Source organism: Hyperoodon ampullatus (assembly GCF_949752795.1).
Source record: "Hyperoodon ampullatus genome assembly, chromosome: 11".
In the NCBI taxonomy this organism is placed as follows: Eukaryota; Metazoa; Chordata; class Mammalia; order Artiodactyla; family Ziphiidae; genus Hyperoodon; species Hyperoodon ampullatus.
Window position 1 is genome coordinate 36,960,425 of NC_136924.1, and position 13,669 is coordinate 36,974,093.

At 62.2% G+C, this 13,669-nt stretch overlaps 1 protein-coding gene across 1 annotated transcript in view; it reads right to left on the reverse strand.

The window, feature by feature from the left end:
- Positions 1-484: 484 nt before the first annotated feature.
- Positions 485-13,669, reverse strand: part of MRTFA (myocardin related transcription factor A) — a gene marked incomplete at both ends in the record, with an annotated part of 105,829 nt that continues 92,644 nt past the window's right edge. The window contains 9 exons of the mRNA XM_079715894.1: positions 485-987; positions 3,367-3,427; positions 3,677-3,829; positions 4,762-4,991; positions 5,190-5,988; positions 7,028-7,199; positions 7,409-7,662; positions 9,782-9,913; positions 10,399-10,574. Of these exons, the coding sequence (XP_079572020.1) occupies positions 485-987; positions 3,367-3,427; positions 3,677-3,829; positions 4,762-4,991; positions 5,190-5,988; positions 7,028-7,199; positions 7,409-7,662; positions 9,782-9,913; positions 10,399-10,574 (2,480 nt within the window). The remainder of the gene's footprint in view (positions 988-3,366; positions 3,428-3,676; positions 3,830-4,761; positions 4,992-5,189; positions 5,989-7,027; positions 7,200-7,408; positions 7,663-9,781; positions 9,914-10,398; positions 10,575-13,669) is intronic.

The following is a 13,669-nucleotide window of genomic DNA, read 5'->3' on the forward strand; positions in this document are numbered from 1 at the left end:
CACCAAGACACTAAAATGGCAGGGAGCCCCCCTCCCGGGAAGCCTGGGTCAGTGGCGTTGGCATCATGAGGGTGGTGAGGTAGAGGCCCAGCCAGTTCCTTCCCTTGCAGGGAGGGGGAAGAGAAGGAAGGACATGCACCCCTTGCCCTGCCTCAGCCTCGCCTCCTGAGCAAGCTGCAGCAGGCAAGTGCACCCCGACCTCACAAAAGGAGGTCAAATAGAAGCCCCTGGCCCATCCAGGCCTCCGAAACCCCAGGGTGGGACCCAGAGCTGCTTCTTGGAAGCTCTTCTCCTTGGTGAGCGAGAGCCAGGTGTGGGGACATCCTCCTCTGGCCTCCCACGGAGGGGAAAGCAGGGCCTGTGATTGTCAGGACTCACGACCACGTGGCGAGGCTGCATCAGGCAGGAGCGCGCTGAGCTTCCTGCAGTTCCCGAGGTCTCCGACTTTCCAGCCCTCCCAGCCCCCGGCTCTGCATCCCCAGAGCTACAAGCAGGAATCCCAGTGTAGCTGCAAGTCGTGGCCGTCGAGGAAGTCCGTGGAGAAGAGGCTGGGGGCCGTGGTGCTGAGCGGGGCCAGGCTGAGCACCGGCCCGCCCGACGACAGCTCCAGCCAGTCCATGCCGTCCAGGTGGCCATCGGCCAGGTCCAGGCCCACGCTACTGGGCTCAGGCGCAAAGTGCAATTCTGAAGTGTCCATGGGGGAGGGGGGGTGGTCCAGGATGGCAGAGCTGCTCAGCATCTGGCTGTGGAGGTCGTCGATGAGGGAGAGGGGCTCCGGCCCCTCGTGCCCGCCGGTCAGCAGGGGCAGCCCTGTGCTGCTCTCCAGGAAGTCCTCCAGGCGCCCAGGGAGGGCCGGCGAGCCGGATGGAGGCGGGACAGCCTGAGGGAGCTCGGCGGATGGTGACGGCTGTGCAGCCAGGGGTGACCCGCACGCTGCTGTTGGGGGGGACTTCTCTTTCCCTGGCTCCTTGAAATCTGCTGAGATCTCTGCCAATCAAGAAAGTGAATGGGTGTCAGAGACCAGCCTGACGATGACCTGCAGTTGGGACCCCGCCTTACACCACATACAAAAAATAACTCAAAATGGGTCAAAGATCTAAATTTAGTAGCCAAAACTACAAAACTCTTAGAAGGGAACATCTTCGTGACACTGGATTTAGTTAATGATTTCTTAGTTATAACACCAAAAGCACCGGCAGTGGAAGAAAAAAAACTGGACTACATAACAATTTAAAACTTTTGCACATCAAAGGTCACTATCAAGACTGAAAAGGCTGCACAGCAACTATACTTAAAAAAAATTAAAACAAGTGAGAAGATAATCCATGGAATGGGAGAAAATATCTGCAAACTGTGTATCTGATAAATGATATCCAGAATAGGTAAAGAACTCCTAGAACTCAACAAAATCCAACTGAAAAATGGACAGACAACTCAGACATCTCTCCAACAGACGCTATTCAAGTGGCCTATAAGCTCGTGAAAAGATGCTCGACGTTATTAGTCATTAGGGAAATGCAAGTCAAAACCACAGTGAGATATGTGACTTCACAATTACTAGGCTGGCTATTTTCAAAAAACTTCCTTGAAAATAAGTGTTGGTGAGGATGTGGAGCATCTGGAACCCTTGTGTGTTGCTGGTATGAATGAAGATAGCACAGCTGTGTGGAAAAACAGTTCTGTGGTTCCTCAAGAATTAAAATACAGAATATGACCATATGATCTAGCAATTCCACTTCTGGGTATGTACCCCAAAGAATTGAAAACTGACTCAAACATACCAGTGTTCATACAGCATTACTCACAACAGCCAAAAGGTAGCAACAACCCAAATGTCCAATGGATGAAGGGCTGAACACAATGTGGCACATACACACGATGGAATACTCTTCAGCCACAAAAAGGAAGGAAATTCTGATACAAGCTACAACACGGAAGGACCTTGAGGACGTTATCCTAAGTGAAGCCAGCCAGAAACAAAACGACAAATAGTGTATGATTGCACTTAGAGAAGGTATCTAGAATAATCTTCACAGAGACAGGAAGGAGAAGAGAGGTTGCGGGGTGGGGGGGGCCGGGGGTAAAGGAGGAATGGGGAATTAGTGCATAAACGCCTGACCAGCTGTCTCCCACAGCCCCAGCCTCTTCAACCTGCTTCAAGCAGGCTGTGGCCATGGCCCCCCTGCAGCACCCTGGCAGACAGAGGTCACCAGGTGCCACCACAACACAGCCCGGGACCGGATCTTGGTCCTCGTCTTCCCTGACTGCCCATCAGCAGCCCGTGGCCTCAGGACATCACCCTCTCAAGGGCGCACTCCCACCCTCCACCCGCTGCTCAGCCTCATTGGCTTGCGCCCCTGCCTCCACCTCGCCCTCTCTGCTCGCCCTGCCTCACTGCTCCGGATGCCAACAACTCCCCAACTCCTGCCTGACTCAGCCCAGACCTTGCCCGGGCTGGCCATGTGGCCCTCCACTCGGCTGTCTAGGGACTGAGGCTGCGACCGATGCGGCCCCCGCTCGCCCCGGCCCACGCCCCCGGCGCTCATGCTGCTGCACCCAGTAACTCCCCACACCCCCGGCCTCATCCTTGGCTGCCCTGGGGTCCCCTTGCCACACACCTAAGCCGTGAGGAAACCGTACTGGCACTCTCTCCAAGATACACCCAGATTTCATCAGCCCTTCCGTGCTGCGCCGCTGCCTCCCGGCCCACACACCCCACTTGCTCCTGGACCACCGCACCTGCCTCCCTGCTCCTGCCCTTCCAGCGGGGCAACCCTTCCCTCAAAGCTGTGCCATGGCTCCCAGCGTCACCCAGAGCCCATGGGCCTCCGCCTGGCGCCCACCACACCTCCCGATCTGCCCCTGGCGCCGCCCCCGGGTGCCCGTCAGCCCTGTAGGCTCAGGAGCTCCCCAGGGACGCCGGTGGCTAAACCGCACCTGCCCGGTGAGGCTGACCCCGACACCCCTCGCACCTGCGACCCTTCCCGTCCCGGCTTTTCCTAATACCTGTCTGACATACGATAATTTACTTATTTCATTCACCGTTCATTTCCCCACGCTGGGCTATAAGCCCCGCCGAGGCAAACGTCTCTTGCTCACTGCTATGCCCTGGGCTGTGGGCACAGCACTGGCCATGCAGCGGGTCGGGGTGAGGCAAACGTGTGTCGAGGACAGCACCCCAGGGAGTCCCTGCCCAAGCCTTGGAGAAGGGACACGTCTCACACATTACCGCATCCAAAGCACCAGGCCTGCCGGGCATCGTGTTCAAGAATGAAAGCAAACCCAATAACCAACCAGCCTAGGAATGGAGACAACCTGCGAAGAAAGGAGGAGGTCGGGGAGCAGAGCGGCGGGTCTGGACTTTACCTCCACTCTGAATCAGGATGTCAAACAGGTCATCCATCTGCTGGCTTGAGGAACCATTTTCCTGTGGCACAAAAATAAGAAAACGAAATGGAAGTCTACAACAAGAGGGCCCCGAGCCAGCAGCCAGGCCCACAGAGCCCGGCGGCCTGAGCCCATACTCACTCCTGCCCAATGGCTTCTCTCCAAGGCCGCTCTGACCTATGAGGCTGGCTCCTGCCTGCCCCACCCTCCAGCCAGGCCCGGGGGACTGTGGGAGCCGAGCTCAGCCCAGCCCACCCCACCCATCCAGGCCCCGGTCCACCCTCTTTACCTGCTGTCTGGGCTGCTGGCTCACAGCTTCCTCATAGCCAGGTGGCTCCTTCTTCGGCAGAGAAGTGGGGGGCCCAAAAAGGGGCTGTGGCGGGTGCTCCAGGTCCCTCTGGGCTGGGGGGCCAGGGGCTGGAGAGCCAGGCTGGGACAAGAGCTAGACAGGAGAAAGGGAGGGAACCAGTGGCTGGGGCGAGGGCAACAGCCCAGGGCTCACACGCTCCAGGCAGGCAAGGCGGGCAGCTCTGCCAGCTGCACTGGTTCTCGGAGAGCTTTCGTGGAAGCCCCCGGGGAAGAAGGGATGTGGGATGGGGGAGGCCCTGACCTCTGACCCTACAGAGGGCGACTGACTCCCTAGGGTTTGGTACAAGCCACACGGAGCAGAGGCAGGGGGTCTCTGGGCTGATTCCCCCTCTCCTCCCTGGAGTTTCTGCCTGAGGCTGCTCAGGGGCCCGTATCCCTTCCTGAGTACCCGAGTCCTGTCACTGCCCCCCTGACCGCCAGCTCGGCAGGGCTGAGAGGCCACACAAAGCCTAAAGCAGCCTCACCTTTGGACCAGGCTGAGTGGAGGGTCTGGGCTGCAAGGGTGGCAGCAGCAGGGAGCCAGCTGCCAATGTCACCTTGGTGGGGGACAGCTGGCCTCTCTGAGGGGAAGGAGAGGAGTGGAGCTCGCATCAGGCCCAGCCTGGCGGCCCTCAGTCTATCCCAGGAAGGGCTTCCCCGACCCTCCCCTGGGCCTGTCCCACCCCATGGAGCAGGGGCAGGAGTGGCCCGGCCTGGGTGGGGCTGCTCAGGAGCCCTCAGCCGGGCACAGAAGGGTTCTGACGCCAGCGGCCAGAGCAATGGGCAGGCCCTCGTGGCCCCACCCTCAAGGCTGGGGGCCTCACACAGGTGCCCCAAACTTTTCAAGTCTGAGCACCTTCCTGGGTGACATCGGGATGGCGATCCTTAGTTTCGGAGGGTTGAAGGGAAGATTAAAGAAAGCGAGCATAACCCGCCCGGCCACGGGGGAGCCTGGTGAACAGGGCACTGTCACGAAGAGTGCCTTCATGCCCTCCTGGGGCTCCTGCCCCTCCCACACCCAGGTACCTGCTGGGGGCTCCCGCTGGCCAGGCCAGGGCTGTCTGCATTCTTATTGGTCACGGTGAGGACAAGGTGGGTCCCTGTGGAGTCAGTGAGGAGCGTGGGAGGTGTGACCCCCTTGATGAGGCTGGGGCCCTGTGGGCCCAGAAGCAGCTGCGGGGCCGGGGCTGGTTCAGGCTCGGGCAGCACGGCTTCCTGCTTCACCACCACGGCTGGGGGCACCAGGGTACAACTGTCTACATGGTGGGCAGCGGGGCCCGCGAGGCTGGGGCCGAAGGGGCGATCAGGGCCCGGGGGCTGCCTGCTCAGCTGGCAGCTGGCAAGGCTGTTCTCCTGCTTCACTGCGGCACCGAGCGTGACCAGGGCCGGGGCTGGTTCAGGCTCGGGCAGCACGGCTTCCTGCTTCACCACCATGGCCGGGGGCACCAGGGTACAAGTGTCTACATGGTGGGCAGCGGGGCCTGCGAGGCTGGGGCCAAAGGGGCGATCAGGGCCCGGGGGCTGCCTGCTCAGCTGGCAGCTGGCAAGGCTGTTCTCCTGCTTCACTGCGGCACCGAGCGTGACCAGGGCCGGGGCCGGGGCCGGGGCCGGCGTGGGCTGCTGGGCCCGCTTCTCCTGCTCCAGCTGCAGCCTGAGCCACTCCACCAGCTGCTGCTTCTGCCGGAGCATGCGGGTCAGCTCCTCGATCTGCTTGTCCTTTTCCTGCAGCATCTGGTCCTTGTCACGCCCCTCCAGCTCTGCCCGCATCCCAGGGCTGAGACAGCAGGACCCAGCGCGGGGGCCCTCCTCCTTCACAAGGATCTGCAGCGGCGAGGCCTGCAGGGTGAGCTGGGTCACTGGCGACGTCACCATCTCGCCAAAGGTGTCCCCGGGTGTGGAGTTCTCATCGCCTGTGCTGAGCAGTGAACGCTCTGAGGGGGTGGGAGACACAGGGGGCGTGGAGCCCGTGCTGCCAAACTTCACCACTCCATTGCTGGTCACCGTGGCCACCACCACCTCAGCCGGGGCCAGGCCCGCTGCCACCAGGGTGGGCCCCGTGCTTAGCCGGGCCGTGGGGAAGGCTACCACCACCTCGCCAGCCTTGGGCAGGATGGAGGCAGCGGTGGGGCCCTTGGGTGCTCCAGCGGCGGGACTGACTTGCTCCTGGTAGGCGCGCAGGCGCTCAATCAGGTCTGTTTTGGTGCCCGAGACGGGCAGTGACCGCAACTTCAGCTCCTGCTTCAGCTCTGCCACCTGCAAGGGGGTGGAGAGTCCGGGCAGTCCTCGTCTATCTGGACCCCACTGGCCGCTTCAGATGTATCAACCACCTGACCCTCCCACAGCCCTGGGGGGCGAGACGTGCATCTGCCAGGCTGGCCCCCTCCTCCTCGCTGTCCTCACACCAGGGGCATGGTGCCTGGTGCTCGATAAATACTTAATTGAACTGACTGGATTTTACAGATGAGAAAACAGAGCTCATGGAAGTGAAGTAACTTCTTCAGGATCACATAGCTGGTGATGGGCAGAGCCAGGGGTTAGAGCCGGGTCTGAGGGACTCTGAGGCCTGTGTCCAGCTCCCCCCAAAAGGGCTGCATCTTGCTAGGATCCCGCTCATGACTGAGGAGGGAGCAGACTGGTTCAGAGGATAGACTCTCCAGGGAGAATGTGACCCACTCCCCTTACTGATCAGGGCAGAGAAAACAGGCCAGGCCTGGGGTGTCTCCCGCCCTTCAAAGCCCAGGGCACAAGCGCAGCCTGTGGCCCAAGTGGGGGCTGCTCTCTCCCAGGCCAACGCAGCACTTGTAGAGCAGATTCAGCAGGACAGTAGCCGGCTGCATGGAAAGGGCGGGTGCTGTAGTGGAGCCCTGAGTCTGAACCCTGGCTCTACTGCTGGCCGGACCCATGACCTCAGGCAAACCTCTCTATCCCTCGACGCCTCTGCTTGCTCATCCTTAAGCCGGGGTAACACTCCCCGTTTCTCATACTGCACTGTAGAGGCTGAGGAAAACGAGAGGTGCACAAGTGCTCAGTAAGCCCTGCGGCCCTGGACAGATACTGGCTGGCGTCATTAATGACGATGACCACGATGACGAGGCTAATGCCGCGGATGACCAGGGCCAGGTGGGCCTCAGAGCAGGTTCCAGGTGCCTCTGCTGGAGCTCTGCTCTGCCTCCGCAGCCGTGCTCCTGGGCCAGCCGCCTCCCCTGCCTGAGACCCAGCACCTGACCGCCCCCATGAGAGGCCAGGCTGGCAACAGCACAAGGCCTCCAGGGGGAAGCGTGCAACCGCTTACCTTCATGTCGTCCAGGTTGGCAGGCAGGGCCCCCGGCTTGCCAGTCAACGAGGTGCTGTTCTGACGTACCAGCCCACTGGGCCCAGGGGCGCCCGAGCCGGAGCTGCTGCTGGTAGCGGAAAGGCTGCGCGTCAGGGGGGCCCCACCGCTTCCCAGAGCCTCCCCTGCTGGCCTGAGAGGAAGAGAGGACAGGAATGAGGCCCCGCCAGGTCTCGCCCTCGGCCTCTGCGGGCCGGGTGGAGAGGAGCAAGGGGCAAGGGCCCTGCCCACAGGCCCCACCCACAGAGCACTGGACCAGGACCAAAGGGTCCTTCATGTCAGGGCCGCCCACATCTGCCCGTCCCGGTGCCTGCGGGCTGAGGGGGTGGGGGTGGGGCCTACTTTGGCGGGGCGGGCAGGATGGTCTGGTAGTTGTAGTGCTGCTGCTGCTGCTGATTGAGGATCTGGAGCTGCAGGAAGAGCTGCTGCTGCTGCAGGATCCTGGCGTAGGAGGAGTCCATGGGGGGCGCCCCCTTGTCCTGCTTCTGGTCCGGGGGGATGTACTGGTGATACTTGAGCTTCTTCACCTTCGGCTTCAGCTCCTTGGCCTTCTTGCTGCGCTGCGACTTCTCACCGGCAGACTTGGGTTGGCTTTGCTGTGGGCATGGGAAACAGAGGGCGCTGTCAGGGGCAGCTGAGTGGCTTCTGGAAAGGCCCCGCCGCCCACCCTGCCCTGTCCACGCTCCCTGCCGGATGGCACCCCTCCCAAAGCAGAGGCCTCCTCAGTGCCCGGGAGTGTCCAGGGAGGGGGCAAGGGCTGATGGGGGCGGGGCTTGTGACTGGCTCTGCTCTTAAAAGAGGTTCTAGCCCAAGTGCACAGGCCAGGCAGCCTCCCTGTGACCCTGAGCAGAGTGAAGGGGACGACGAGGTGAAAAGAGCTGTTCTACGGAGCTCGCTCGTGCAGCCCACACTGGGCGCTTTACAAAAGCCGCGTCACACAGACCTGCAAAAGCCCTGCCTCCCCAAGAAAGAGGCTCAGGGAAGCCACGCGCTCAAGGCCACACAGTGACTGGGACCTCGCTGCGCGAACCCTGGACTCCAGAAGCTCACGTTCGTTCACCGACGGGGCGGCCGGCACACAGGAAGGCCGTCTCCCCGGTGAGGAGGGTGGAGGCGGTGTGGGCAAGAGTGAGCAGGGCGCTGAGCGCTGGGGGAAGGAGCGAGGAGGGCCTCGCGGCTTCTGAGCAGGGAACAGCAAGCGGGAGGGTGGAGACTCGATGCGGGGCTCAGCTGGGGTCTGACCAGGGCGCCACGGGCACTGACGGGATGTGGAAGGAGGTGACCGACTAGAGGGAGAAGGGACAACAGCGCATGTGGCAGCCGAGCGGCTACAAGGTCACGGTTTTGAGCTTCGGCAACAGCGTGTGACAACGGTGGCCCCTTCGCAGAAGTCGGGAAGAGGTGCCGGTTGGCCAGGGTAGGGAGAGTCGGGGAGAAGGTGCGGGGCTGCTGGGACTGGAGAGCACCCGAGTGGAGGGAGAGGGGTCCGCTGAGAGGCCCTGGCAAGGCTGAAGGCGTGAGAAAGAGGCCAAGGGCAGCCCGGGAGAACCCCACTGAAAGGGAAGAAGATGGGGAGCCCAGGGAAAGCCACCAGAGAGGAGCGCGACCTGAGGCAGGTCTGAGGCAGCTGGGGGCTCAGCTTGGAGGAGAGTTCGTGGCGGGGCTGGGGAGCTGGGACAGAGGCCGAGGCACTACCGGGAAAGAGGAAGTTGGATAGACACACATACACTGTTCTCGCAAACGGAAAGTGGGCAAAGGAAGGCACCAGTCGTGTGACGAGGAGCAGGTCTGAGGGAGGAATTCGGGGGGAAAACCTCAGACATCTGCGGCCAGTCAGGAATAGACCGCAGAGGCAAGGGAGGTGCCGGCTGCTAGGGGAACGGCCGGGAGCCAGCAGGGTGCCAGGGCACCACTGACCGGGAGGAGCAGGCCTGGGGCGGGGACGCCACACGGGAGGGCCATGGAGACCCCGCCAACCATCTGGGCACGCCCGGAGGCACAGGAAGGCTTCGCTAAGGCTGTGAGCCGCAGCAGAGGAACGTGGGCGGCCAGAGGCTCCAGGCCAGGGCCAGGGCCTGTGTGGCGGGACTGGAGAATCAGTCTAGATGGGAAGCAAGCCGGGCGGGAAGGAAGGGCACCTGCCCAGCAGGCGTGGAGCACAGGCTGGAAGGCGGCAGTCAGGGCCAAGGTCCCAGAGGCCGAGGGAGAAAGCTCGGCCGGGCGGGGAGGACCGGACACCGGCTGTTGGTGCTGCTAAACTTAACCTCAGCGTGCAGCACCGTGTTCCCACACAAAGGTCCCCATGGGCGTCTCGTGGGGTTGATGGTAAATGCCTTCAGGTATCTTAGGCCTTGGAGGAAGAGAGTGACAACAAACACCCGGCACGGCTGGCTGGGTGACCTCAGGCCCATCGCCTCCCTTCTCGGTTCTGTCACAGCCTCATGAGGCTCTGAGTGGACAGAGGGGGCGTGTGGGCGTGTCTTCCTGGGGCGGGCAGTGAGAGCCCGGCCCGCTGTGCTCAGTGAGCGGTGGCTGCGGCTGTGACGGCCAGCGTGCGTGGAGGGAACAGGAGATCTCCCAGAGCACTGTGGTGACCTCGGCTGGTCCCGGACCAGGAGGAGAAGAGAGCCAGCCCCACTCCCCACACTGGGACAGAGTCACGGCAGGGCTCAGAGGGGAACGGGGAGGAGAGGGCGGTCAGCTAGAGGTCTGCACCTTAATGAGCGTGGGGAGGGGCTTGGCGGTGGCGACCGTGGTTCCGTTGGCGAGGCTGGGCGGCGGAGGAGGCTGCTCCACCAGGAAGACTGTTTCTCCAGACTCTGGGCCCATGGGGAGTTGAGACACGGCCTGGGAGAGAAGAGGGGAAGTGAGGACACGCCCACCCCTTCTCGTGGCCCCGGAAGCTGCGCCATGTCCAGGCTTCAGCCGGTGGTGCATCCCTGCCCTGCCCGGAGGTGGGTGGCTGTCACCCCCTCGGACGCCATCACCGTTAGGGGGCAAATGACGGGCAAAGACGAGAGGGATGAAAAGAGCAGCCTCCAGGGTGGCAAGGGGACAGGGAACTAGAAAAGGGGAAGACAGAGGGTGGTGAAATATCACGGAACTGAACACACTCAGGAGAAGTGGCTGTTCTGAATGAGCAGACATGGGGCAGCAGGGAGGCCTCTGAATCTAACTGCAAGGCTGCCCAGCCGGCGTCCTCCACAAGGGCCCACTGCTGCACTTTCTGGCTTCCCCATCCCACCTGGCCCAAGCGAGGGACCTCATTCTGGGCCACTCCAGTAGGTCTGGGGCCCCTGAGCAGGGGAAGCACCTGTAGTGGACAAGCTCACCTGAGTGGGGGACACAGAGGTGGCACTGGGCAGTGGCTCGCTGACTCGGGCTTCCAGGGGTGACGGCACCGAGCCCTGGGACTCATGGCTGGCAGGCTGCTCAGGAGATAAGGCATCGCTGCTGTCCTCATCAAAGGAAGAGCTGTCTGCTACTTTCGGGTAGTTTACCTGGCCCACTGAAAGCCAAGGCCAGGGTGAGACTCCTCCAGCAAATGGGAAGAGGCTGTCCCAGTGAGGCGCCTGCCCTGTGGCCCCAGCAAGCAGCGGGAGAAGGAGGCCAGCAGCCGACCTGCCTCCTGTGTCCAAAAGAGCTCAAGGAAAGCTTGTCATCACGACCCGAAACAAAGGCCAGGAAGAGTCAGTCCCACCAGGCCATCAGAGCACTCCCCTTGGTGGGGAAAGGCCTGATCATTAACCCCTTGCTTTTAGCTCCACCCTGAGTTCAGTCTTCCAAGTCAGGGTCTGCCCTCCCGCCCCACAGCCTGCCACCTCCTCCACCTCCTGTTTCCCTACTGTTGAAGGCACTTTATTCCCATCCTGTGGCTGCACAAAACTCTCCTCTTCTCCCAGAGGCTCATGGACCCTGCGATCAGGGACGGAAGGAGTTTGGGTAACAGCTATGCAGGTGCAGCTCCTCCCCTGGGCTGCCCGACTCCCCGAAGACCAGGAGGAACAGACAAAAGAGCCTCCCGGAAAAGGGCCGTCTGCTTGCACAGGTGAAGCACATCAGTGGAAGGACAGCGACCTCCCTTCAGCAGCCAGTGACTCCCAGAGACCCACGTCCTGGGGGCAGGCCTGCACTCCTGGGCAGGGACCAGGCTGGGTGGGAGAAGCAGGAGAAGCAGGGACTCGGCGTGGGAATCCCAGATGCAGAGGGAAGGAAAGAAGGGGACGGGGCAGGCAGGGTACTTCAAAAGACTCCTGTCACAACCCCGCCGCCAGCACAGTCAGGGGAGAAGTTCTGCACCGGCACTGTCCACACAGGGGGAATGCAGCAGCAGTGCAGAGGTGAGCCGGCGGCCATGCCAGGGACGCAGCCACGGCGGGAAGACCACAGATGAGGAACAGGAGCAAGCCTGGAACTCTCCCAGCAGACCCTCCCCCACTCCAGGGCCGTGACCGGAGGCCCTCTGCCCCTGCGACCCAGCAGGACGCCCCTGAGCTTGTCCCCCAACCCCCCACCCGCCCTCCCAGGGGCCCACAAGGAGCACGGAGGGGACACAGCTCGCTGACAGTGGGCCCTTCTCGCCGGTCATGCTAGGTCTAGGTGCCCTCCCACGGTCTCTTGCTCCCAGAGGGGGGACCTGCCATGGCACAGCAGCCACAGGACAATGGGACTCAGGATGGAGGAGCTGCGGGTCCACCCCCGCCCCAGCCCAGCCTGAGGAAGCTGCTGGCCATGCTGCAGCGGCCCCAGGGTCTGTCAGGCCAGGTCACTGCGGGGCCCACCCCTCTCTCCTGCAGCGAGGGCGGCCCGGATGGGGCCCTGCCCAGCAGGAGTTCACGGGCCAGGTACCCTGGAGCCCAGCCGCTGCTCTGCTGGCGGGAAACGTGGATGCTGAGGGGAGGCCGGCCATGACTCCGACGATCAGCTGGCGGCGCGTGTGTGAGCAGATGGCCGCGGGTGTGCGGTGCCGTCTGGGAGACGGAGGCCGTCTGCGAAGCCCCTCCCATCCCGGCGCACACCCCGCTCTGCCTCCCCCTCCATCCCCACCTCCTCAGCCTCTCCCCCGACTTCTTCCTCTCAGCCCTAAACCTGCTCGTTGCTCTCAGCCTAAACATCCTCCTTGACCACCATGTCCCTCCCTCCTCTCCACTCTGTTCTTGAACCGACGGGCCACGTCTGCTGTCACCACCGCCTTGCCTCCTGCTCGCTCACTGCTGGAGAATGCCCCTTTCTCCCCAGTCACCAGTGATGACCTCGTTCCAAACTAAGCTACTTCCCGGGCCTCAAACAAGCCGTATTCCGCCAGGGCTCCAGGCCACACTGCCCCCGCTGTCCCCTCTGCACCCTCTCTACTTGGCAAACGGACTCGATCTCCAGGTGGGCCCCAAACATGCCGTCAGCCCCACCACCGTCCGCGTCCCTGAGAGAAGCCCATCTCGGACGGGATCTCGCTGCCCCTGCTGCACGCCACTGTCCTACATTGTCCACGACAGAGCCGCCAGCTGGTCTGTAATGAACGTCACTGCAGACAGCAGCAGCCCTTCCCCGAGTCTCCCCGGGCACCCAGGACTGTGCCGGGCCCTTCACAGCCATCATCACCTGGGAGCCTGCAAACTGGCCTGAACGGCAGGTGACTTGGCTACGATGTCACAGGGCCCTGGTCCTTCTAACTACGTGGCGCCACACGTGCCTGGGAGCTAGACTCAGAAATCACTTGTGCACACGGCAGCCTTCTCCATCAGACTGAGTTATCTGAGGGCAGCTGCAGCATATTCTGTTCGTCTCTGTAACGGGAGGACTCACACAGGCCTGGCACATGGCTGACTCTCAGCAAACATTTACCAGACTTGGGCTGGCTGGAGAGTCCAGAACTGACCTTGGCCCAAATGCTGTCGTGGAATCTGGTGAAGGTCCGGGCAGGAAAACACTGACACAAGGTGAAGTGAATGCCAGGGCAAAGCAAGGAGTTAAAGGGGAAGAGGGCGGTCAGGGTGCCTCCTCTGCGGGTGCAGATGAGGCCCCAGAGACCGGTCTCCTCTGAGCCAGGGCTCGGGCCCAACGTGGCCTGCTTTGGGCCTCCTCCTGTGCCCTCCCCTGCCCTGCCCAAAGAGCTAGCTCCCTTCTAGGTGAGAGCATCTGAGCCTCCTGAAGGCACAGCTGCTCCCCAGGGGCAGGTCTCAGGCCCGCGGCAGCAAAAGAAACATGTCTGTACCGACAGTTACCAAAGTCTGAGGGAATCATGTCTGCACACCTGCCTGTGGCACACGAGGCCCTGCACGTCCTGGACTCTGTGGCCTCCCCCTCACGTCTCGACACCTGCTTCCAGCTCCACGTGCAGGCGGCTCCTTCTGCACGCTGCATACGCTTTAATTCCTACTCACCCGCACCCCCATCTGGGCCTCACCTCTTCTGACGCCGATGCCCCCTGTTGGGGCCGGGGTGGGTGGCCCTCCATCTCACTCTCACCTATTTCCTTGCCTGTATCTGCTCCTGGGCTTGAGCTCCATAAGGACGAGGGGCTTGGTCTACCTTGTGTGGCTGTGGCCCTAGCACCTAGCACACTGCTTGGATCAATTGACCTTTACTGAGTGAACTATCTGAGGA